The sequence below is a fragment of the Budorcas taxicolor genome, chromosome 23, assembly GCF_023091745.1.
Source record: "Budorcas taxicolor isolate Tak-1 chromosome 23, Takin1.1, whole genome shotgun sequence".
NCBI classification, from domain to species: Eukaryota; Metazoa; Chordata; class Mammalia; order Artiodactyla; family Bovidae; genus Budorcas; species Budorcas taxicolor.
The window spans coordinates 33,680,506-33,707,206 of record NC_068932.1 but is presented as its reverse complement, the minus strand read 5'-3'; the positions used below and the strand labels follow the sequence as shown (position 1 = coordinate 33,707,206).

General features: G+C 37.3%; 1 protein-coding gene across 1 annotated transcript in view; it reads right to left on the bottom strand.

Annotated features, from left to right (window-relative positions):
• Positions 1–26,701, bottom strand: part of NHLRC2 (NHL repeat containing 2) — a 52,892-nt gene that overhangs the window by 3,069 nt on the left and 23,122 nt on the right. The window contains exons 5-10 of the mRNA XM_052660944.1: positions 17,856–17,985; positions 10,040–10,139; positions 6,659–6,890; positions 5,748–5,870; positions 4,652–4,861; positions 3,412–3,631 (exon numbers count right to left, since the gene is read on the bottom strand). Of these exons, the coding sequence (XP_052516904.1) occupies positions 3,412–3,631; positions 4,652–4,861; positions 5,748–5,870; positions 6,659–6,890; positions 10,040–10,139; positions 17,856–17,985 (1,015 nt within the window). The remainder of the gene's footprint in view (positions 1–3,411; positions 3,632–4,651; positions 4,862–5,747; positions 5,871–6,658; positions 6,891–10,039; positions 10,140–17,855; positions 17,986–26,701) is intronic.

Below are 26,701 nucleotides of genomic sequence, written 5' to 3'. Positions count from 1 at the left end.
CTGACAAAGCAGAGTTAAAATAAGCATGTTAATTTACCAATATCCTACTTAAAAATAATGTTTAATTTCACGGAGAGAAATTAAATTAACATGATCTCCCAGTGATGCAATGCTTTCAGACTAATGGACCTAGGCAGAACAGCTGAACTGGCAGTCGAGGACTTGCTCTAAACTTACTGAGGAATGAATGGCCAGGGTCTGAGCTCTCTTCTGCCCACAAAGCTAGCTCCAAACATCTGCTAGTGCTGCACGGCTCAGAACCCTCCTCTGCAGGGAGTGGATGCTGGTGATCTTCTCACAAGCTCAGTCGGTCCCTCCAGAGCCAGCACACAATTTCTTCTGGCTAGCCTACCACGAGCTCTCTGCTCTCTTGCATGGATTCCAAGCGGGCAGTTGCAGGACAATAGCTGCTGCCCTGAGAATGTACCAAGGTAAGAAGGCACATAGCCTGGATCTGGGTAATGCACAAAAGAAAACTGTGTGAGAGGGCATGAGGGAGGCGGAGTAGGCCAGGAAACCGAAACCTGAGTGAGAACATGTGCAAGAGTGTGGGAGGCTCGGACAGAAGAAGATCACTAGAGACAAGAAGTCAGGATTCAATTATGGACGACAACTATTTCACTTTGGAATTACGGCCTACTCACAGAGGCTGAAAAGCACTGCTATAAGATAAGCAGTATACTGATTACCTATAAATTCATGAAATAAGTTCACACTGATTCAAATACACACCCAAATCTTAACATAATTGACAGTAACTGAATACTTTGAGAATAGGCTCAAACAAGAAGTGTTCTTAGGCTAAAAGATCACAAATTAGACAGGACAAAGGCTCTGCCTGGATTCTAATCACAGTAATTCGTTTGTATTCAATTACACATCCTCCTCCAAAAATGTTTTTTCTTCTACTCGAATGGCATACTTTTAAGCAATGGCTTTGGCATTCATTTTCTTGTAGCAAGCAAGTTAATGGGGCTCAAGTGCTACTTTGGCAATCTCTGGAGAAGAAAACACAGATTCAGGCTTAATAACTGGTCTCAATGGACATGAATCTGAGCAAACTCTGGGAGACAGTGAAGGACAGAGAAGCCTGATGTGCTGTAGTCCATGAGGTCACAAAGAGTCAGACATGACTGAGCAACTGAACAAGTCAAGTCTTAATGATACTACCGAAATAAAATGAACAGCAATTGAAAGCTCTAAAGTATTTGACAAGAAACTATCTGGAAAAGTGAAAGATAATAAAACAACCAAAGAACTGAATTAGAATCTGTCAAGTTATTTCAGCTAAAAACAAGAATAAAAATTTTTTTAAAAATCATACTCAAGGGGGAAATCTAATTCTTTAGAATCTGTGAGATTTAATGGTAATCACATTAGTGGTAATCACAATTAATACTGGATCAGGACTTCAGAAAACTTCTGATTAAACTACTTAGTAACTACACTTCTTTCTTTTTAATTTATTTTTCATTGGAGGACAACTGCTTCACAATGTGTTGGTCTGTGCTGTGCAATGTGAATCAGCCGTAAGTAAACACATATTTCCTCCCTCTTGAACCTCCCTCCCAAGCCCCCCACCCCACCCCTCCAGGTTGTCACAGAGCTGCTCTCTTGTGCATAACCTTGGCTGGAGAAAAACCACTTCCTTGTGGACTAGACTGACTTTCAATTCATGACAGCCAGCCTCAAATGCAGCCTTTCAGCCATTCAGCAGTCATACTGTATTTCCCTCACGTGGTTACCCTTTCACCCTTCAGACCCTCTTTCTCCAAACCTCCAAAACCTCCCCATCCCCTTTTCACTCTCAGCTGATGGTCATACTCCCCAACATATTAATACTAAGAAAACAAGCATACAGAAAAACACTTCTGCAAGCATTCATCTCCACAACTTCCTATCCAGATCTCTGGGTCACACCTGGAGCCTTCCCTCCTCACCATGGAAATGCTGCCCACTTCCCTGGCAAAGACCAGTTTTCCACCTGTGCACTCGAGCCTGTCGTCTCTCGTATCTTCCTAAAGGATATTCACGGCTACCACACATCATCTTTTCTCTACTGATCTTTGCCATCAATAACAGCCAACACACTGCTCTCTCAACTCTGCTTTCCCCTTCAAGCAACTGCTCTCTTTCCTGTTCTCTAACTAAACTCCTCAAAGAGCCATCTACATTTGCTTTCTTCAGTTCCTTTCTTCTTTTTTAATCTGCTCTCATCAGGCACCTCTTTCATCATTCTGAAATAGCTCTGGTCGAGGATATAAATTAACTATAATGTTGAATCAAAGATCAATTCTTAGCCCTTATATTAGCTCATCCATCAATAGCACTTGACACAGCTGATCACTCTCTCCTAAAAACACCTGCTCTAGAAAACCACCCTCTCTGAGTTTTGCCTGTACTTGCTTGCTTATTCATTCTCAGTCTCCTGGGAGGGTCCCTCTTCCCCTCCTTGATCTCTATGCTGTAATGTGCCAGAACACAGCCACCAAAGTAGAGCCTATGGAAGGCTGTTGGTCCACAACACAATGTGTTAACTCAACACAGTGATGAGTTAAGTGCAGAAATAGAGAGTCACGTTTGGAAACTTCCGTAAAATCCAAATGTGTAACTGGTGCCCTTGAATTTTGTATGTCTTTAGAAAATTAAGTTCATTTCAAGCACTAGTAAGCCTAGAGCTAGCTTGAGATGGAGTGGCACAGTGGAAGGGCTTCCCAAGTGGCGCTAGCAGTAAAAAATCTGCCTGTCAATGCAGGAGACGCAAGAGATGCAGGTTTGATCCCTGGGTTGGGAAGATTCCCTGGAGGAGAAAATGGTACCCCATTCCAAAAGTCTTGCTTGGAAAATTCCATGGACAAAGGAGCCTCGCCGGCTATAGTCCAGGGGGCTGCAAAGAGTCGAACATGATTGAGCGACTAAGCACGGACATGCAGCACAAAGAAAAAGACACTAAATTAAGAACAAGCAGAGCTGGGTTCAAATCCCATCTTTTGACCTAATTAAATATATGCCCTTAAGCAAGTAATTTTCTCTCTTTCAGCCACTAGCCTCCTCATTTATAAGAGGCTTAGAACAGAGGGTGTCTTCGGATGCCTTTCAGTTCTAATATCCAAAGACCGATTCTAAGACCACAACAGTCTGCCTCAGGTGATGAACCTGCCTAAGAGTAAATGGCAGCAATTATGATTAACTTTGGGTGAGTTACACAGTTATTTAATAGAGAGAAAGCATCTCAAAGACTAAAGAAAACTGCTAAAGTGGGGTTAGAGCTGGATCTTTTTGTGTTATAAGACCCCCTTCAAATCCAGCCTAACTATACAGTTAAAGTATCACATAACAAATGAGAAACATTTCTAGATCAAACAACAAGAATTCATGAAATATTTGCATTTGCAAAGGTTATTGTCATACCTTCAGCTGACAGAAACCAGCAACTGGAAGCTCCCTCAGTTAGCTTTGTTCCCGACGGGAGGTCTAATCTCAGCTTGAACTGAAGAGTCTGTCCGGGAGACGCAGCCACAGGGGAGAGTCTAATGCCTGGAGCAGACTTGGGTAGCTTGGGTAAGGTCTTTGGTTTTTCTGCTAGACATGGACCATCCACCACAGCATTTTCAGATCTGAAGACTGGGAACTAAAAACAAGAAAATCTGTTTTCTAAAGCACAGGTACTTTACAGCACTGTAGACTGAGAGAGCTTATTTTCAGACTTCAGTACAAAAGTGAGGTTCAATGTCAAGGAAACTTGATTGCCATTTTCTTCTGAATCAGAATGCGTTTACTTAGACTTCCTCATGATTATTTTCTAGGTTCAAAAAAAACTTCATCCTGGCCAAAAGACCATCAACATTTATGAATGAAATGGAATGAAATTAATTGTTCAATATGTTTATAGATAGCAGGAAATTAAAATAAAACTTTATCAATTTAAATACAGTGGATGTAATACACACCCTCTTATACTTTTCACTGCCAACTATAAGACATCATTCATCTCATATCAGAGATCTATGTCAGGAGAAAAGAACTTATGTTACGATGGCAATCTGTGATTTTAAAACATCTTGGAAATTCCTAGAATTTTAGACAAAGAACTCCTGCATTTTCTGGACAAATGTGACATAGAAGGGATAACTTGAAATTTTATTAGAGACCATATCCATTTCTTTAAAATTAGAACGTATTTAAGTTTCCTCTCATCTTATTTTTAAGTCCTGAGAAATGTGGCTTCTAGACCTTTCTTTAAAGATTATTTGGTAATGGATTCACCATAGGAAACAAAGATTACACATTAGTCTGAGGATTGTTTAAAAATTAAAAAAACAAAAAACACTCGGTTAAACAATCCAACCCACATAGTTTGTGTGTATCAGTATGCCCATACATTTAAAAACAGATGAGTCTTTTTTTTTCCTTTTCTGAAAGTTCATCAAATTCTCTCCAACTTCTAGTGTTTTTCTCAAACACTCTTGGCACAGATGGAATTTTTACTTTAAAAATGACAGGATATCCTTGGAAAAGGCACTCACTCGTTACTCTGTCTACATGCTTCACTTTTACCACTAGCGTTGGCCTAATCAAAAGCGCCTCAGTTGTTGCTAGGGATTTCAGAATCTTTCTTAAAATGATGCCCCTTCACTTAAAGATTACTTACCACGGACACTGTTTTGGTTTCTAAATCCAATACTTTAATTTGATGGTTATTGGTGTCTGCCACATATAATAATTGACCATTCTCTCCAATACACAAGCCTCCTGGTTCATTAAAAGTTGAGTCGGTAAAACTGGAACCGATAACATTACTTGCATTACCAGTTCCTGCTAATGTTGTACAGTTTTTTGTTTTTGGATCCACAACTTTAATCTAAAAAGAACAGAACAAAAATTTATTTATCTGAAGCTCAGTTTCACATTTGTGGTATGGAAGAGTAACATATTAATAGGGAAGGCAGAGAATTCCTGATTGCTATGAGTATTCTTAATAAAGATCAGAGAAAGAACAGATACTTTCATATTTTCTTGAACAGCCAAATCAAATTAGTCTAAGGGGAGATATTTCATCCTGAGAACTAAACACTATAAAATCCCTAGTTACAGCCTGTCTTCTAGAAGAAATCTTTGAAAAAAAATGATTTCATGTTATTCTTTTCCCTCACAATGAGACACAGTTGAACTGACTTCCCTCTTAGGGATATCTAATACCGGCTGAGGACTGGCTACTTATGTTAGATGCTGTGATTCCTGTGTTTCAATTACATTAGATTCATAAGCTTCTCATCACAAAATACTAATATTTATGTTCCAATGATTTTATTTTAAAAATGCAAAGTAAAAATAAAATAGACAAAGAAAACAGAAACGTTGATGAAAACGAATTATCTGCTAACAGGCATGGCAATTATGCAAAGGCTCAAAAATGTTCATTTGTTAACTGACATATTAATTTCCCTGTTACCTGCCTTCTCCTTATTTCCCAAAGATCTTACTAAACAGCTTTAGTGGCTTGCAATTCCCAATTTTGGGCTATCGTCATTGGGAATTTGTTTAGTCCTTTCCCCAGCTCAGAGTACTATCACATCATTTCTGCAAAGAAAGGACCAAAAGAGGAACAGAAAGGCTTATGTACAGTTGTCAAAGACTGTTATTCCTCTCTACATTTGAGTGGCAGTTGTAGGAGGCTCACAGATCTTTCAGCATTTTAAATACCACAAGTGAAAAGCAGGGTATTATATAATTCTGTCAAGACTCACCTTGTGATTGTAAGAGTCTGCCACGTACAGTAAATTCCTTTTCTTGTCCCAAGTTACTCCAAGTGGGTGCTGAAGCCTTGCATTGATTCCTACTCCATCAACATCACCAAAAGCAAATAAATTCTTTTTTTTTTTTTTTTAAAAGAAAAGAAACAGCATGTATTAAAATTTTTTCACAGAACTTTGTTAGGGTATAAAGTGAAAATTCAGATGGCTGTACATGCTACTTAAGTTAAAGGGGGAAAAGTCTGATTTCATATAAATAGGGTTGGGCATTTGACTGAAACTAGAAAAAAATGACAGAATTCTGAACCTGATTTTTAATTTGTGGTTCTAAGGAATCTTATTCACAAAAATGACACATCTGATTCAGGTCTACTACCCTGGAGCTCTTTCCACCCTCCTGCTAAATATCTACTCTTCATTCTTCCCCTCGCTCCGTAATCACAGGTTTACCCTTCCTTTCTCTCGGAAGCCTTGACATTCATACAGAATCAAATCAGACCAGTTAACGTCTCAAAGGTGGTTTTGTTACTTGTGCTTCTTTATAGTCACATGTCCTTTGGTTTGACTTCCATTTTAACATGGATAAGTCCAAGAATTTTCTCCTTCCTATGTCTTACTAGGGCTTCCCTGGTGGCTCAGAGGTTAAAGTGTCTGCCTGCAATGTGGGAGACCTGGGTTCAATCTCTGGGTCGGGAAGATCCCCTGGAGAAGGAAATGGCAACCCACTCCAGTATTCTTGCCTGGAGAATCCCATGGACGGAGGAACCTGGTGGGCTACCGTCCACGGGGTCGCAAAGAGTCGGACACGACTGAGCGACTTCATTTTTTATGTCTTACTAACGTCACAATTCAGCAAATCGCACGCTCGCTCAGCAGGCACACGGCGCAGAGGCACTCTTCATTACCGTGGGGTCTCTCTCTCCTCCCACGAGGGGTCTCACTGCTCCGTCTTTCAGCGAGACGGCTCTCACCGTGCTGCTCTCGCTGTCTGCCACGAACAGGCAGCTCCAGGGGTCCTCTGCGGCCAGAGACAGGCCTGAAGGCTGAGCAAAGCCTGCCTTGTGAGGGTATGCATTATTCCGATTCTCTTCATTTCCACTTCCAGCAAACCGAAGGCAGGTTCCTTTTTTTAACTCACTGAAGACGACAAATTCACAGGTGAAGTGTCAACACTGTTACACTGACCCAATTTAACTACTAAACAAATGAATGTAAATGAAGCCAATGGTGATAGCATGATATATTTTTAAAAAAATCTGCTCATCTTGACCTAGTTAAATTGTGCAAATAAGCTTTCACTGTAGTTTTTCTAATCATTAACTTATTCACCCACTGTAGAGGGACCTTCCTACCTTCCTTTTTTTAAAACATACACAAAAGTGAAACTATTCTCAATGATTAAACAGGAGATCCCCGACAAAGTTAAAAATACATGAATAAAGATCACATCACTGATGGGATAGTTTTCCTCCAAATGATCAGAGGCAGGTACAGCTAGATCCCACCTTTACATCCTGGTCTCTTCTTAGTTTCATGCAATATTAGATTCTGAAAGGGGATTAAAAAGATCTAGGTAATCTCTTCCAGCTCTTGATAGTTCTGAGCTTAAATTTTCATTAAAAATGTTTTATTTTCTTGTACATAAGTAGAGACCAGGCTTTCCTGGTGGCTAAGTGGTAAAGAATCCACCTGCCAACCAGGAGACGTGGACTCAATCCTTGGGCTGGAAAGAGCCCCTGGAGTAGGAAATGGCAACCCACTTCAGTATTCTTGCCTGGAAAATTCCATGGACAGAGGATCCTGGGTGGCTATAGTCTACGGGGTTGCAAAAGAGTTGGACATGACTTTGTGACTAAACAACAAAAGATATAAGAAGAGACTAGCAAAAAGAATTAAAAGAATCATTTGTGAAAGATGGGTGCTCATTTTAAAGTAATAATATGATTTTGCTGCTTTAATCAATTGCACAAATCCATTTCCTATGCATACTAGGGAAATTTCTATTTAGAGGACTATTGTAATGACTTGTAATAATTTGTAATATGGAGAAAGTTTTATACCTTGGTTTCTAAGTTTATGTCAGAGGAACTGTAAGGAAGACATGCTAGTGTCTTGTATTGAGGGGAGGGAAGAAGCTAACTTGGGATACAAAACAATGAGACTCTGTATCATTTTCTAATACTGTAAAACATGCAAAAAAAAAGTCTAAAATAACCATCAGTCACTTACTGGTTAATATCATCCCAATGCTAACGTACGTAGGGAACAAGGAGTGGAAGCAAAGGGATAGAAAATGTATATATACAGCCATTTATTCAAGGCCTATTTATATGTAATAAGAAATATGCCAAACAAAGGAGTTATAACAATTTTACAAAGGAGCTCTCTTAGTAAAAGCTAGAAATAGTGGGGAGAAACAGTAACTTCTAAAAGTTCAGGAGTTATTACCACTTGAAGGTCAGTGACAAATAACACATCCTTGAAACTGTAATACAAGTCAGTGTGATCAGACTGGACACTTCTCTATTGTGAATGAGTGACAACTCTACTTAGTGAAATTTAGACCACTCTTGACCGTCTAGGTCCAAAACAGTCATGATTGAGAACAAGGTAGTCTGGTCATCTCTGCTGCTGCTTTTTTCCTCATCTATGTTGCTGGTCACCTCGCTACTCAGCTTCCGTCAGCTCTGGCCTGGATAACAGCAGTGGCCTCCTCCTTGAACCTGTCTGTAGTATTGCCACACTCCAAATGCTACCAGTGTTCTTTCAAAAACACAAATCTTATGATATCACTTCCCAGCTTAAAACTTCCCATAATGTCATGCAGAATAACTTTCAAATCTCTTAGAAAGATTCTAAGGATCTGGCTTCTACTGACATCACAAGGGTCACTTCTTGCCTGGGAAACCTCTACTCTTCTGAAATCCTTCCTACCCTCTGTCAGGTTCAGTTAGTAGCTAAAAAGGAGATCTTAGTAGCTTCTTCCAGGAAGCCTTCCTTTAATACCTCAAATTTTATTTATATTGGATGTTCCTCTGATTTATGTAAGAGACCATACCATTTCATCCCTACTGCAAAGCATAGTGCCTTGTTTGCTTAAAAAATATTTTTCAATGGATGATTAAATGCTGCTGAATATCTTACAAAGCAACACACACCCAATTCAGAATATCTGATATTCTGGATATCCTCTCTTCTGATAAAGGAAACTGAAGTGACTGGCACTTACTTTCTACAGTGATTTGATAGTCTTTATGGTCTATGAATTTCATTCATTTACTTCCGCAGACCTTCACTGAATTCCTGTCATGTACCAGATACTGTGCTAGGTGCAGGGGACAAGAAGTGAATGAGAAAGGGTCCTTTCCTTAAAGAGGCAGTCTAGTGGGAGAAAACAGCTTTGTAAACAAATAAGTGCAAACAAAAATACAGAAGTTAAGAGAAGAGGGGAGGATGGTGGGGTGAAGGGTGAGAGGGAGGGAAGAAGGGAGACATGGGAGGGGAGGGGGAGAGAAAGGCTGGGGTGTTAGAGGAAGAGGAAAGGCTTTACAGGAAAAATACAAGAAACTTAGTAGAGACACTACTTTTCCATCTTTATACCCCTGACAGTGGCAGCAATGCTACTTACATTCACTGCACAGGCCAGGCACTAGGCTGAGCTTTTCACACATATTAATTCTCAAAACAAAACCTATGAGGTAGATATAAATAAGGAAAACTGAGGCTTAGAAAGTTAAAGTGACTCTCCTAAGGTCATGTGGATAAGAAGTGGCGGAGCCAGGCTCAATTTCAGGCCTGACAACAAAACCAGAGCTATTAACCATTCTCCCATGCAGTCTTCAAATATCTGAATTAATCAGGGATATTAGAAATATGTGTTAAAAGATGTTTCCAGTTCTCTTTGTGAATGCTTGCTGAAACTGCTCTTCCTAAGCTACTCAAGGTTGGGTGTGGTCCTAAGACATACTTGGGCTGATGAAACGTAAGTAGAAGTGATACATCACTTCTGAAGAACAGTTTTAAGAGCCAGTGAACACCTCACCACCTCTCTCTCTCTCTGCCAGGACAACTGGCAAAGCTTCTGATGCTGCATCAGCTTGGGTGGCAGAGTAGTGCTCCCCCTGCAAACAAACCTTGTCTGAAGCCACCAAGAACCAGAGCTGTTCCTTATGGCAGCATAGCCCCGCATAGCCTGTCTAGTACAGTGGGTGTTACAAGGACAGAGACTTTCGGAAAAGGAATTCTGTGAACTCCATGTTTACCCAAACTGAGATGTTACCACTTACTTTTTCTTTGGTAATCTGCCACAGTCCAACAAGAGTGCCCATATTTGATGAGTCCCTGCCATGGCTATCCACAGAATGTTATCTCTTTGGACCTCTGAACCTTTATGAAAAGAAACAGTTATTATCATATATGCATCTGATTAACAAACACCCCCAGTTGTTTCAGAAATTTAAATTAAGGGAGACAACAGTATGTTTATAAATCATCCGATAGAAGGAAGTAAAAACATTTGCAATGTTTTAAGTCGTTTTGGAAATTTTTCCATTTTCCTTGCAAAAGGTTTACTTCTTTAGACTTAAAAATAAAAATATACATTCACAGAAATCCAAAGTATTCTCAATAGCAAAATGTCCCTCTACATCTCTGGGCACAATGTTTTTAAACATTTGATTTCTTATTTTATGTGACAAGAAATGGCTTGACGCACACGCTCCAAAGAAACATTGGCAGTCAAGAACTTAAATTACATGCTTTAAGAATACAGGAATAGTTCTTTGAACAATTTCTCATGGAAGAATTGTACCTTTTAATAGTTCAAGAAATGTGTATTTCCACCACATATCAGCTTTTAGGCTTAGACTCACATCACTACTGCTATTTAAAAACCTACTGTTTAATTGCTGTGAACCTTTCTCAAAAAGATATAGTTGACATGTAATAAAGCTAAGAGTACAATATATTATACCTGTTTTCTAAAATTAATAAATAATTGTTTTTTAAGACTGATATTATCACTTATTACGATGTGACAAGGCTCCATTTTGAAAATTAATTCTATTGGTAAAATGTTTAATTATTTTAATTTAAACTGAATTCTGAGTCTACTTTTACATGTAGTTGAGATATTTTCACTAAAATAATTTGGTCAGACATATCTTATGCTAAAAGAAATATCTTGGTAAGATTATTTTCTTTTTACTTCTTTAAGTAGTTGTGTCCAGAAGAAATTTTTCTTCATTAACCTGTACTGTTTTCAAGTCTCGTTCACAGCAACAAAAATAATGGTGATGATCAACAAATTGTGGCGCTGTATGCCAAGCACATTATAGAGAATATTACCCAAATCTTCTCAAAAGCCCCAGAAGACAGTGGTGTTATTAGGTCATTTTTACAGGCCCCTTACAGAAGAAACTGAGGCTCAGAGAGGTCATGTAACTTAACAGGCTCACAGAGCTAATAAATGAAGGAACTGGAATCTGAAGCCAGGCAATCCAACAGAAAATTCTATTTAACATGTTGCTCCTTTCTCTGTTAATTGCTATCATAGAAATCTAAAGGATGATACTTTATTTCAATTTAATTTTTCATAGTCAAATACTTTTATAAACAAAAACTGTATTAAAAGTGACAATGGTGTCCATATGCTCTGGGGACTCAGTTTCTGCTTAATCACTTTAAAACTAGATCAAAAGCTCTTCATTATTATATTCTTATTTTATTTTACCCCTGCCATGTGAAGACAAAGCTTAAAGGTGACCTTCTATAAGCCAGAAGAGAGCTCTCACCAGAAACCAATTATGCTGGCACCCTGACCTTGGACTTCTAGCCTCCAGAACTGTGATAAAATAAAATTCTGTTGTTTAAGCCACCCAGTCTGTGGCATTTTGTTATGGCAGCCCGAGCTAAGATATCACTCTGAGAATAGAAATGAGACAAGGAGATCTGCTATCAACACTTATTTAGCATCATATGAAGGTCCTAATTCATACAAGTAAGAAAAAGCAGCAAAAAGCATAAAGATTAGAAATAAAACTGTAATCATTAGAAGATGACATGAGTTTAAAGCCTCTCTAACTTGGCCAAAGAACTGTCTGGTTTATGCACGAGTAAAAGATCAAATCAGGTGTCCAACTTCTCCAAACAGGCCAGTCTAGTTCAACTAGGGTTGACTGTAAGAGGCCAAAGCTTCAAAGTAATATTAGTGTGAACCTCTGTTTCTTCTTGGTTTCTGTGTACTTATTTCCATTAGAAGCTGGGGGTATGAAAAAGAGTGCAGAAGCAGAGGCTGTGTCAGAATGGGATTCGGGAGTTTATGATTCTACACACCAACTGATGAGGATAATGATGGGGGGTGTGGTGGTGAAAAGGATAACTATTCAGAACACTGCCTATTTTAAGGCACTGAGCTAATAATAAGCCCTTTACATGGATTATTTCATTTAATTTGACAACATTAGCAAGTCTTGTTATTATCATCTCTATTTTATAAAAAAAACTGAAATTCAAAGGGGTTAAATAATTTGTTGGTATTCACACAGCTAAACCTGGAATAATAATATCTTAGTGAGCTCAACTCCCTGGTGGCTCAGATGGTAAAGAATCTGTCTGTAATGCAGAAGACCCAGCTTCAATGACTGGGTTGGGAAGATCCCCGGGATATGGGAATGGCTACACACTCCAGTATTCTTAGAGAAAAATGGCACCCCACTCCAGTACTCTTGCCTGGAAAATCCCATGGACAGAGGAGCCTGGTAGGCTGTGGTCCCTGGGGTCGCAAAGAGTCAGACACAACTGAGTGACTGCACTTTCACTTTTCACTTTCATGCACTGGAGAAGGAAATGGCAACCCACTCCAGTGTTCTTGCCTGGAGAATCCCAGGGACGGGGGAGCCTGGTGGGCTGCCGTCTATGGGGTCGCACAGAGTTGGACACGACTGAAGCCACTTAGCAGCAGCAGCAGTCAGCATTCTTGCCTGTAGAATTCTGACAGAGGAGCCTGGCAGGCCACAGCCCCTGGGGTCACAAAGAGTTGGACAGGACTGAGTGACTAACACAGCAGCACATAGCAGTGAGGCCAATCCAGATTATTAGTGTTCCAATCAGAATGAAGAACTGCAGAAGTGAGCTTGTGCTTTGTAAACACCAAGTCAATGTGGTAATACTCAGATACAAAAACACAACTGTTTTATTTTATTAAAATAAAAACACTCTAGTCACATTATATAAGATTTATTCCTCAAAAAAAAATTCTGTTTCACCTGATTAGAAGATAAATGTTCTTTTAGAGCATATTAATGGAAGTCAGAGAAGCATATTATCTAAGCTGTAAATTACCAGACAAGCATACTAAATAGTTGGATTTCAACCATTAAAGGTCAAATAAGTACAGCTAAATTTCTATCTAGGGAAATGATGATTAAAGGGCCAAGGAAGGTTAATGGGATTCAGGCATACTATCTTTCCTTAAGTGATTTTAAATCAGGTAAAGTCTGAATTACTTAGAGACTAGCAGGGGTTACTGAAAAAAAATTTTTTTATGATAAAAAATAATTCTTGGGTTATTGTCTTGTATGAGTAAGAGTCAGCACAGACTTAATATGCACATTAGAAACATGGCAATGTTTCTGCTGAAAAATGATTTTATTGGAGTTATTTTTAATTATTTTTAGTGGATGACAAAGTTCTGACCATATTTAGAGTGATAATCAAAAATAAAGATGAAAAAACTTTGGCATAAATGTTAATTATTTCCATGCTTTTATCATTGTAATAGCATAATTGGGTTAAATATTCAGGTACTATTTAAAATACAAACACACACATTTACATATTACATATATATTTAAAATAATCAGAGGTATTTCAAATCCCTTTCCTTAATGTCTTCTTTAAGTATGTTGTTCATTACCTGAGTCTCTTAGGGGAATATATATTCAACTGTGTATTTATCTTTTATTTTCCATTCTCTGACCTATTTTATTTCCTTTTAAGATTTTCTTTAAATATGCATATGAATAGATAAGTGTTCATTATAAAGTTTAAACAGTAAGTAAATATCCATGTGCATACCACCAGCTCAACAAAAGGCAGTATTATTTGAAAACCTCCTGTAACCCTTTATGAATATATCCTCCTCCTCTCTACCAGTCTAAAAATGTTTTTTTTATTATATTCTTCAGCTTTTAAAAATTACCATGTTTGAATGGCTCTCTCATTGTATAATTAGTCTTGCTTGCTACTGAACATTCTACAAAAACTGAACATTTTTCTGCTCAACAGATTTCCTAATACTCATCCATGCTACTAGGTAGAGCTGTGGGCTCTTGTTTGTACTGCACAATAGCTTAATATATGAAGATATTACAATAAATACAACCTATTTTTCATGTTTTCCTTCTGATAATTCCATCCTCTTTCATATTCCTAACTGTGGTAAAATTTCAGAAACAGTCTATATAATTTTTAAAGTATTAAAGAATTTAAGTGTTTACAAAAACAATTTTTCTTAACCACAATCCCTGTCAAATTGCATTTAATCCCACATCTGCTTAAACCAGTTCTACAATTATATAACTTAAATATATATGAATCAATTCAACATGAATGCAAAAGGGAAGCTATTTCTCTGAAAACAAAGTTAATCCTTTGGAAAGACTCAATAAAGGCAAGTAGCTACGTCAAATTATTAGTGAACCAAATGTGGAAAGATAACTGGAAAGAATAGCTTTTAAAAATTTCAGCCCTCAGTTTATTTTGCAGGTGTTTAAAAAACTTGCATCATGGTTTAAGGAAACCAAAATAATACATTTTGAGTGGCATAAGACTGTCAGAGGACACAATGTATATTTATAGTTCTTAAAGCATTTTTAGTTTTATGATTCTCAGATTTAACAATTTTTTTTCTCTATGGATCACTTATCATAACCAATCACTTCAATAAAGGATTCTACTGGATTTATTCACTTCCACTTTTATTTTACAAAGTATTAGGTAATTCACAAAGAAATAAACCCTAGTGAGATAAATAAATTTAAAATAATAAAAGTGAAGCAATAGGTAAAGAGAGAAGAAAAAAAGATGTAGCCATACTAATATTAAAATATGAATGTCATGTTTCCATTATACTTTGCTAAAGACAAACCTAAGTTTCCTAGAAATCAATATAACAATGCAAACACCATCAGTTAAGATATTTAAATTATCCAGGAGCTTAAAAATAAACTTGATACTGAGAAAAAAGTATACTTATCTATAACACAGAAAAGAAATTCTCTAGTAGATATTCAGAGAGGTTAAGACAGTAACAAAAATTAGCAGCAAGCCCTTACAGTAAAAACAGTTAACAGTCCCATAGGACTGTGTTTTGATGAAATATAAATATGAAACATATAAATAAAAATGAATGTAAGATACATTGATATGTTAAAATATTTTTAAATGAATGATATGATGCCAAGATATAGTTTAGTAAAAACAATTGTAAGAAGAGGAAGTAGTCTATGATCCAATTTCCCCATACCCTGACAAAATACATTAATCCAGGATTATATTTCAGAGTGATTTAAAGCAGTGGTTCTAAAAATGATTTTGGGTAACATACCACTTTGAAACTCTGATGAGAATCTGACCAATTCCCCCCAAACCTTAAGTAGAATTTCTGGGAAATTTAAGTACTTCACAAAGTCTAACCACAAATGCCTTGGGTATATTAAGTCAAGGTTAAAAACTCTTGTGGTTAAAAAAAAATGAAAACTCTTGTAGCCATTGTGATTACAGGACATTCCTACAGTATTTGAAAACCATTTACTCTTAGCATTTGAAAGGTGCTGAGCTTATTTAAGGTTATTTAAATTCAAGATTATTTCTCTTGCCAATTATCTGGAAGAGAAGTCACTTTAAGTTCAGTTCAGTTCAGTCGCTCAATTGTGTCTGACTCTTTGGGACCCCATGGACCGCAGCACACCAGACTTCCCTGTCCATCATCAGCCCCCAGAGCTTGCTCAAACTCATGTCTATCGAGTCAGTGACGCTATCCAACCATCTCATCCTCTGTCATCTCCTCCTCCTGCCTTTGATCTTTCCCAGCATCAGGGTCTTTTCCAATGAGTCAGTTCTTCACATCAAGTGGCCAAAGGATTGGAGCTTCAGCTTCAGCACCAGTCCTTCGAACGAATATTCAGGACTGATTTCCTTTAGGATGCACTGGCTGGATCTCCTTGTAAGTCCAAGGGACTCTCAAGAGTTTTCTCCAACACCACAGTTCAAAAGCATTAATTTTTCGGTGCTCAGTTTTCTTTATAGTCCAACTCTCACGTCCATACATGACTATTGGAAAAACCACAGCTTTGACTAGATGGACCTTTGTTGGCAAAGTAATGTCTCTGCTTTTTAATACGCTTGGTCATAACTTCTCTCCCAAGGAGCAAGCATCTTTGAATTTCATGGCTGCAGTCACCATTGGCAGTGATTTTGGAGCCCAAAAATATAAAGTCTCTCACTGTTTCCATTGTTTCCCCATCTATTTGCCATGAAGTGATTGGACTGGATGCCATGATCTTAGTTTTTGGAATGTTGAGTTTTAAGCGAACTTTTTCACTCTCCTCTTTCACCACTTTCATCATTAGTAGGCTCTTGAGTTCTTGAGTTCTTGCCATAAGGGTAGTATCATCTGTGTATCTGAGGTTATTAATGTTTCTCCTGGCAATCTTGATTCCAGATGGGCATTTCGCATGATGTCCTCTGCATATACGTTAAATAAGCAGGGTGATAATATACAGCCTTGACATACTCCTTTCTCAATTTGGAACCAGTCCGTTGTTCCATGTCCAGTTCTAACTTGCTTCTTGACCTGCATACGTATTTCTCAGGAGACAGGTAAGGTGGTTTGGTATTCCCATCTCTTTAAACTGTTAAGTTAAATGCAGAGCCACATGCTTTTAATAGTGCTTCCCAGGTGGCACCAGAGGTAAAGAAACTGCCTGCCAGTGGAGGGGATGCAAGAGATGTGGGTTTGATCCCTTGGTCAGGAAGATCCCCTGGAGGAGGGCACGGCAAACCTCACTAGTATTCTTGCCTGGAGAATCCCATGGACAGAGGAGCCTGGCAGGCTGTACTCCACAGGGTCGTACAGAGTTGGACATGACTGAAACAACTTGGCACGCATGCATGCTTTTAATAATCTATTGAGCTAAGGTAGCACTCATTTCCTTTCTAAAAACTGAGCCTAATAAAGATATAAGCCTCAGCACATCACTCCAGTTGGAAGCTGAGAGAGTACTTGTCAACAGAGCCAATATTTTCCTTGGAAAGCAATTTGGGTACACTCTCAATATGAGATAAACAACCAGAAATTCCATGCCATAAAGTAGCACTGAAAAATTTTTAGCCTAGAAAAATATGTAAGTACTCTACTAAATGAATCCAACATAGTAAAGCACCTGGTAAAGTACACCCTATTTTTAAACAATATAAATTCTGATTATAGGCGAAAGTAGACAGTATTTGTCTTTCTCTGATATACTTCACGTAGTATAACACCTTCTAGGTCCATCCATGTTGTCACAAATGGCAAGATTTCATTCTTTTCTATGACTGAGTAATATTCCATTATATAAAAGTATTATTATTTTTTTAAACTCAAAATAAGCTATAATTTTTAAATTAAAATTTTAATAATCTAAAAAAATCCCCAGTCATTTCTTGATTTGTTTTTCACATGGCAGTAAATAAAAAGGACACTGCATGAATAACCTTTTGAAATTTTGAAACTATAATCCTTCCAATTTAAGAATATTCAAAACTATCTTAACTGAAAACTGCAACTAAGATGAAATTCTTTAACATTAGAGAAATACATAATCTATCTTGTATATAAAACACGCATGTAATGTCACATGTTATATATAATGATATAGTTATCCTACCTTCTATATGTTATTGGTAGCTTTGCTTTTATACAATTAACAAATCCCAAGTCATGGATATAAAAGCATAAAATAACTAGTAACGATTAATCCAAATGAATGTTCCTATAATATTTTTAAAATCTTACTTTAACTGAGCAAAATTTACTTATTTAATATCAAGTTTACATACCTGACCTTCCAAAAACTACATCCCAAGGGGAACTAATGGGCTGTTCATCTCCTTTAGCTCCACCTTCTTTATCTGTACCTTGAATTCCAATGCCAGCCACAGTGCTCACCATCTCAGCTTCTAGGTCAATCTATAGAAATTAATACAGGTTTTATATAATATATCTATTTCCAATAGAACATATAGAAAACATGTGCTTTATTTATATACTATGTGTGAACTTATTATATATTAAAAAAACTGAGTGGTTTTAGTATGTAAAATAAAAAAGGAAACGTGCAACATAAATACTTAAAAAAAGCTTAAAAAAAAGGCTTATGAAGTACATGGTGATCTTGTTAAAATGCATAAAACTTGGTCCTTTTCACTTCTCTATCCATCATCCATCCATTCCCTAACTTTCCTCTTACCCACTCGCCTTCATCATGCCTCTATCAAAACTGGTATTGAACTCATCTCAATTATATTTTAAAAGAAGGTGACATTTGAAAATGTAAAGCAGCATCAAGAAAAACACGTCTTAAAATTAAATGTATACTTCAATTGTGCTTGGTTAGTAATTAACACATTTAAAGTTTAACATGTGGCAAGCACTGACCTCATCTATCCATCCAAACTCACATATCCCTACAATTGTGATTTTGATTATTGCAGAGGAAACTGAGGCACAGATCATTAAGATCCCAACACCCACAGCCAGTAAGTCCAGGATCTTGGATCTGAACCACTTCCAGCTCTACTACATGCCTCTGCTTCATAAACCAAAAAACTAACGCATTCTACTGGAAAAAAAAAAAAAAAAAGATACTCTGGTTTCATCTCCTGAGACTTTTCAACATCTTATGAAAATTTTCAAACACAGAGAAAAGCTGAAAGAATTTAACTCGAGTGCTTCATTTTTTCAGACCTCCGTTTTCCTTTTTTTGAGGCAAAACTTACAACAAAATGTACAAATCCTAAGTGTACCATCTGATAAATTCTCAAAGATACATAAACTTGTGCAGCCCCAACGTACATAAAGATACAGAATGGTACCGTCACTCCAGAAAGTTCCCTCACACCTCTTTCCAGTCATCCCCAACCCCAGTGGCAAACAGTATTAATTTTTTTTCCCATCATAGATTAGCTATAACTCTTTAGATAGATGAAATGATACAGTAATGAACTCTTTTTGTGACGCTTCTCTCATTTAACATGTTTGAAATTTATTCATGTTCCTTTTGATTGCTGAATAGTATTCCATCAAAGGAATATATCACAGCTCATTTACATATTTTTAAAAAATGTATTATTATTTATTTGGCTGCACTGGGTCTTAGTTGAGGTATGTAGGATCTTAGTTACAGCATATGAGAAGTAGCTTCCTGACCAGGGACTGAACCTGAGCCCCCTGCCTTGGGCACTCAGGGTCTTAGCCACTGGACTACCAAGTCCCTCATTTATATATTTTCTTACTGATGGACACCTGGGCTATTTCCAGCTTGGGGACCTTTAAGTAGGGATGCCATTAATATTCTTATATAAGCCTTTTTGTGGACATGCTTTCACTTTTCTTGGGTATGTACACAGGACAATAACTGCTATGTTATAGGGCAGGTATATTAGCAGCTTGATATAAAAACTTCCAGAAGGCTATCTCCAATGGTCTATCATTTTCTATTTCTATCAATAATGTATGAGAGTTCAAATTGCTCCATATCCTCGCCAACCTCTTGTATTGTCTTTTTTTTTATTTTTTAAATTGAAGGATAATTACTTTACAGAATTTTGTTGTTTTCTGTCAAATCTCAACATGAATCAGCCATAGGTATACATATATCCTCTCTGTTTTGAACTTCCCTCCAATCTCCCAGTCTTTTTAATTTTAATCATTACAGTGGATATACAGTGATATTTACTGTGGTTTGAACTCACATTTCCTCTCAACTTACAATGTTGACCATTTTTCTGTGGTTATTGTCATATCTTCTTTTGAAAAATGTTAAAATCTTTGGCTCATTTTTTATTGGGTTGTCATCCCATTTTTCAGCTGTAGAAACCTTTATATTACACGGATACTAATCCTCTTCAAAGATGTACTTTTGTGACTATTTTCTGATAGACTGTGGCCTTTCACCTTATTTTAATTATTTTGTGGCCAAACCATGTGGTTTGTGGGATCCTAGTTCCCCAACTAGGAGTTGAACTGGGCCCTCAGAAGTGAAAGCATAGAGTCCTAGCCACGGGGCCGCCAGGGAATTCCCACGGCTTTTCACTTTAACAGTATATAATAATAAGCAGAAGTTTTATAGTTAGATAAATTTGAATCTACAGGTTTTTTTCTTTTCTGATTTTTGTTGCTGTGTCCTGTCTTTGAGAGACCTCTGCCTACATACAAGTCACAAAGATATTCCTGTACGTTTTCTTCTAAAAGCTTCATAGTTTTAGCATTTACGTTTAGGTCTGTGATGCATCTTGAATTGATGCTTGCACATGGTGTGTGAAGTAGGGGTCATGTTTATTTTTTTCCCCATGTGGGTATTTAGTTGTTTCAGCACAATGTGCAGAAATGACTCTCCTTTCTCCTGACTGCTTTGATGCTTTATAGAAAATCAAGTAATTGCATAGGTGTATGGTTACGTCTGGGTGCTGTTGTTTTTTTTTTTTTAACTGATCTATATATCTATCCTTATGAAACTATCACATTGTCTTGATTAGTATATAGTATAGCATTAGTATACTGCACAGCATTATAGGGTCTTGAAATCAGGTAGTACGAGTCTTTTAACTTTGTTCTTTTTCAACACTGTTTTAGATGTAATAATCCCTGGCTTGCATTTCCACATAAATTTTAGAACCCTTTTGTTAATATCTACCCAAAAAGTCTGAGGGTGTTTGGATTGGGACTGCATTAAGTCTATAGATCAATTTAGAACAAAATGAATTCTAATACTGAGTTTTACAGTCCAATACTGAGTTAATTTTTCTCAGTTCAGTTCAGTTGCTCATGTTGGACTCCTTGTTGACCCCATGGACTGTAGCACCTCAGGCCTCCCTGTCCAGCATCAGCTCCCAGAGCTTGCTCAATCAAACTCATGTCCTTTGAGTCAGGGATGCCATCCAACCATCTCATTCTCGGTCATCCCCTTCTCCTCCTGCCTTCAATCTTTCCCGGCATCAGGGTCTTCTCTAATGAGTCAGTTATTTGCATCAGGTGGCCAAATAATTGGAGTTTCAGCTTCAGCATCAGTCCTTCCAATGAATATTCAGGACTGATTTCCTTTAGGATTGCCTGGTTTGATCTCCTTGCAGTCTAAGGGGACACTCAAGAGTTCACTCCAAAGACAGAAATATAGATCAATGGAACAAAACAGAAAGCCCAGAGATAAATCCACGCACCTATGGACACTTTATCTTCAACAAAGGAGGCAAGAATATACAATGGAGAAAAGACAATCTCTTTAACAAGTGGTGCTGGGAAAACTGGTCAACCACTTGTAAAAGAATGAAACTAGAACACTTTCTAACACCATACACAAAATAAACTCAAAACGGATTAAAGATCTAAACATAAGACCAGAAACTATAAAACTAGAGGAGAACATGGGCAAAACACTCTCCGACATACATCACAGCAGTCTCCTCTATGACCCACCTCCCAGAATAATGGAAATAAAAGCAAAAATAAACAAATGGGACCTAATTAAACTTAAAAGCTTCTGCACAACAAAGGAAACTATAAGCAAGGTGAAAAGACAGCCTTCAGAATGGGGGAAAATAACAGCAAACAAAGCAACTGACAAAGAATTAATTTCAAAAATATACAAGCAACTCCTGCAGCTTAATTCCAGAAAAATAAAAGACCCAATCATAAAAGGGCCAAAGAACTAAACAGACATTTCTCCAAAGAAGACATACAGATGGCTAACAAACACATGAAAAGAAGCTCAACATCACTCATTATCAGAGAAATGCAAATCAAAACCACAATGAGGTACCATCTCATGCCAGTCAGAATGGCTGCGATCCAAAAATCTACAAACAGTAAGTACTGGAGAGGGTGTGGAGAAAAGGGAACCCTCTTACACTGTTGGTGGGAATGCAAACTAGTACAGCCACTATGGAGAACAGTGTGGAGATTCCTTAAAGAACTGGAAATAGAACTACCTTATGACCCAGCAATCCCACTGCTGGGCATACACACCAAGGAAACCAGAACTGAAAGAGACACGTGTACCCCAGTGTTCATCACAGCACTGTTTACAATAGCCAGAACATGGAAGCAACCTAGATGTCCATCAGCAGACAAATGGATAAGAAAGCTGTGGTACATATACACAGTGGAGTATTACTCAGCCATTAAAAAGAATACATTTGAATCAGTTCTAATGAGGTGGATGAAACTGGAGCCTATTATACAGAGTGAAGTAAGCCAGAAAGAAAAACACCAATACAGTATAAAACGCATATATATGGAATTTAGAAAGATAGTAACGATGACCCTATACATGAGACAGCAAAAGAGACACAGATGACCTAGGTTCGATCCCTGGGTCAGGAAGATCCCCTGGAGAAGGAAATGGCACCCCACTCCAGTACTCTTGCCTGGAAAATCCCATGGACAGAGCAGCGTGGTAGGTTACAGTCCATGGGGTTGCAAAGAGTCGGACACGATTGAGTGACTTCACTTTCACTTTCTTTTCACAGAAACGGATAGGATAGTTTAAAAATTCCTCTTGGAGAAAGCCTGGGCCTAGGTAATGTTATAGGAATTTTAATAAATATCCAAAAACCATTAATTCCTATGTGAGACAAATTATTCCCCCCAAAAAGAAAAAAACTCATTTGATGAGATCAGTATGACCTTGATTCCAAAATCAGGTGAGAACAGTACAAGAAAATATAGAATTTATGAATATGAATTTCATAACATTGAATGTAATTTTGGATAATCAAATCTAATTTGGCTTTAAAAAAAATCATGATTAGGTAAGTTTTATTCCAGGGATAAAAAGATGATTCAACATCAAATACACCTAATAATATAATTCATCACATCAGTATACATATAGTTTTTCCAGTCACATGTATGGATGTTGAGTGAAGTGAGTGAAGTTACTCAGTCATGTCCGACTCTTTGTGACCCCATGGACTGTAGCCTACCAGGCTCCTCCATCCATGGGATTTTCCAGGCAAGAATACTAGAGTGGGTCGCCATTTCCTTCTCCAGGAGATCTTCCCAACCCAGGGACTGAACCCAGGTCTCCTGCATTGTAGGCAGACGCTTTACCATCTGAGCCACCAGGGAAGTAACATCAGTAAACTAAGGGCAAAAAACTATACAATTATTTCCATAAATACAGAAAATGCATTTAATAAAATTGTATAATAATTCTTAGTAACTAAGAGAAAATTTCTTTACTTCATAAATATTTTATTTCCCAAAGCTACAGAAAATGCATGTAAACTTCTGAAGAAAGTTTACTTGCATTCTCTTTAAGACTAGCATGACAAGGTATCTACTATTAGCATAATGCTTAAAAGCAATATAATAAAAGGTAATGAAGTATAAAAATGAAAAGGGAAAAGATAAAACTGTTGTGTATTTTTTTCAAACAATATATTCACATGAGAAAGAAAACAGAAGTTTTTGCAGAAATGGATAAGTTGATCCTAAAATTCTTACAGAATTGAGAGGGATTCAGGAACAATAAAAAAAAATGTTGACAAAGAAGTAGGAAGACTCATACTTTCTGACTGCACAACTTATTAAGTTATGGCAATCAAAACAGTGTGATATTAACATAAAGACAGATAAACAGACCATGGAATAGACATGAAAGTCTGGAAATAAACCCATGCATGTATGAATAATTGATTTTCTAAAGGCTGCCAAGACTACTCAAAGGAGAAAGAACAGTCTCTTCCATAAATGGTTCTGGGATAACTGGATGTCCACATGTAAAAGAATGAAGTTGAACCCTTAGCTATGACAAATCTAGACAGCATATTAAAAAGCAGAGACAAAGGTCCATCTAGTCAAAGGTATGGTTTTTCCAGTAGTCACGTATGGATATAAAAGTTGGACCATAAAGAAGGCTGAGCACTAAGAACTGATGCTTTTGAACTGTGGTGTTGGAGAAGACTATTCAGAGTCCCTTGGACTGCAAGGAGATCAAACCAGGCCACCCTAAAGGAAATCAGTCCTACATATGCATTGGAAGGGCTGATGCTGAAGCTGAAACTCCAATCCTTTGGCCACCTGATGCAAAGAACTGACTCATTAGAGAAGACCCTGATGCCGGGAAAGATTGAAGGCAGGAGGAGAAGGGGACAACAGAGGATGAGATGGTTGGATGGCATCCCTGACTCAATGGACATGAGTATGAGTGAGCTCCGGGAGATGGTGAAGGACAGGGAAGCCTGGCGCTCTGCAGTCCATGGGATCACAAAGAGTCAGACTGAGTGACTGAACAACAACAACAACCCAAAAGAAATAAAAATGTACGCCCACACGAAACTTCTATGTGAATTATTTGTAATAGCCAAAAATTGGGAACACCCTAAATGTCACCAACTGGTTACTGGATAAAATGTGGTTTATACAAGCAATGGAATGCTCTTCAGCAGTATAAAGGAACTCCTGACATGTTACATCATCAGTGAACCTCAAAAACATTACACAGAATGAAAGAAGCCAGACACACAGATCATACATTATATGATTCTATTTATATAAATGTTCAAAAGAGGCAAATCTATAGAGATAGAAACTGGGGGATGGAAATGGGGATTAATTATAACTAGGTATGAGGGTTCTTACTAGGAAGATGAAAATGTCCTAAAAATGATTTATGATAATGGTTTCACAACTTGTTAAATTTACTAAAAATTCCTAAATTATATACTTGAAATGGGTGACCTTTATTCTGTGGAAAATATATCACAATAAAGTCCTTAAAATACTACAGATTTTATAAGGTCACATACAAATAAAATACTACAGATTTTATAAGGTCACAAACAAAAAGATGTGAATTAAACACATCAGAAAGACTGCCTATTGGTGTACTTATGTACAGGGAATGGCAGGGGTGACGGAAATGGAGATGAAGAGGAATTTACAGAAGTAAGTAAATTATTTCTAACAAGAAACAGGCTGACATGGAACAATGATGTTCCTGAGCTATAAATATAGGGGTATGGTCCACCCTTTGCAAATGAGATCTTAAAAATGTAAAATAAACATCTTTATAGATTTAAAAAGAGAGGAAGAAAAATTCTACATCATTTCCATTTTTTGAAGATACTAAACTGTCATAAAATATAAAAAATGACTCCAAGTAACCTATATTTGTTATGATGATTACGCTATCAATACTCTAAAACCCACTAAGTTCTAAAGGAAGAGAAATTAACGTGTAATCAAAAAATGAGAAGTATTCCCTCTACCTTGTGGGCTAAATACCTTACTACCTCATTATTCTCTTTGATATCTACGATACTATGATGAATTTTAGCAGCACAGACCCAAAAAAGATAATGATAAAGAAATACTGACCTTTAAGGAGCAACGTAAAACCACGTTTGCCCGAAGTACCAACGTTAAGTTATTAGTCCTATGACAAGTTCTGCTAAATAGAGCTTCTTGGTCAAGAAAGTTTTAAAATACTGCACTCATATCCCCCCACTAATGTATGCACAATATACTGGCATACTAAAATCTAAGAAATTCTCTAAGATATTTAAAAAACAAATCTGCTTTAATTTACAAAGCCACAAAATCTTTTTCTCATGTAACATCTTTTCATATTAGGATGAGTATACACTTTAGAAAATGCTTCGTTCAACAGATGTTACTTGCTCATAAATTTATTCAATAAATATCTATTAAATACACCTGCTGTGGGCCAGGCTCTGTTTTAGGTGCTTAGGATTTCAGTAGTAAAGAAAACAAATTTCACGCCCGTGTGGGGATTTACATTACAGTGATTATTATACGTTCTACATGTTTTTTCCTATTTTATGTATAATTATCAACCAAGTGGGAGAAGGCAATAGCACCCCACTCCAGTACTCTTGCCTGGAAAATCCCATGGAAAGAGGAGCCTGGTAGGCTGCAGTCCATGGGGTCGTGAAGAGTGGGACACGACTGAGCAACTTCACTTTCACTTTTCACTTTCATGCACTGGAGAAGGAAATGGCAACCCACTCCAGTGTTCTTGCCTGGAGAATCCCAGGGACAGGGGAGCCTGGTGGGCTGCCATCTATGGGGTCGCACAGAGTCGGACACGACTGAAGTGACTTAGCAGTAGCAGTAGCATCAACTAAGTATATTAGTTGACAATTTTGTCAATATAAAAAGGCAAAAACATCGAGAGAGAGAAATCGTGAGAAAAGCAAGGGAAGTGCCTGAAACAGTATGTTCAGACAGAATGGGTTAGATGAACTTATTTTCCAAATAGATGGCATGTAAAAGACCAATAAATTACAGCCAAAATACTCATCAGTAAGAAATGCTTAAAATAACTAGGTAATACTATGCAGTCATATTCATATGACTAATATGGGAAAAAAAAGTTAAAGAAGAATGCAAAAATTATGTATATTCATTATGATTCCATTTGTTTAAAAAAGAAGATTCTCTAAAGACAAAATTAATTTGCGTATGAGTAGAAAACTTCTGGAGACACAAATTTTAACAGTGGTTGGTTACCACTAGGGAGCCCAAATAGATCACTGGGGACTTTTTAAATCTTTAAGTATTACATCATTTAAAAAAAATTAGATCATATATTACTACTATAATGAGACTAAAAAAATATGTACGTCTAATTGACACATAAGTATTCCCAGAGAAAACATAA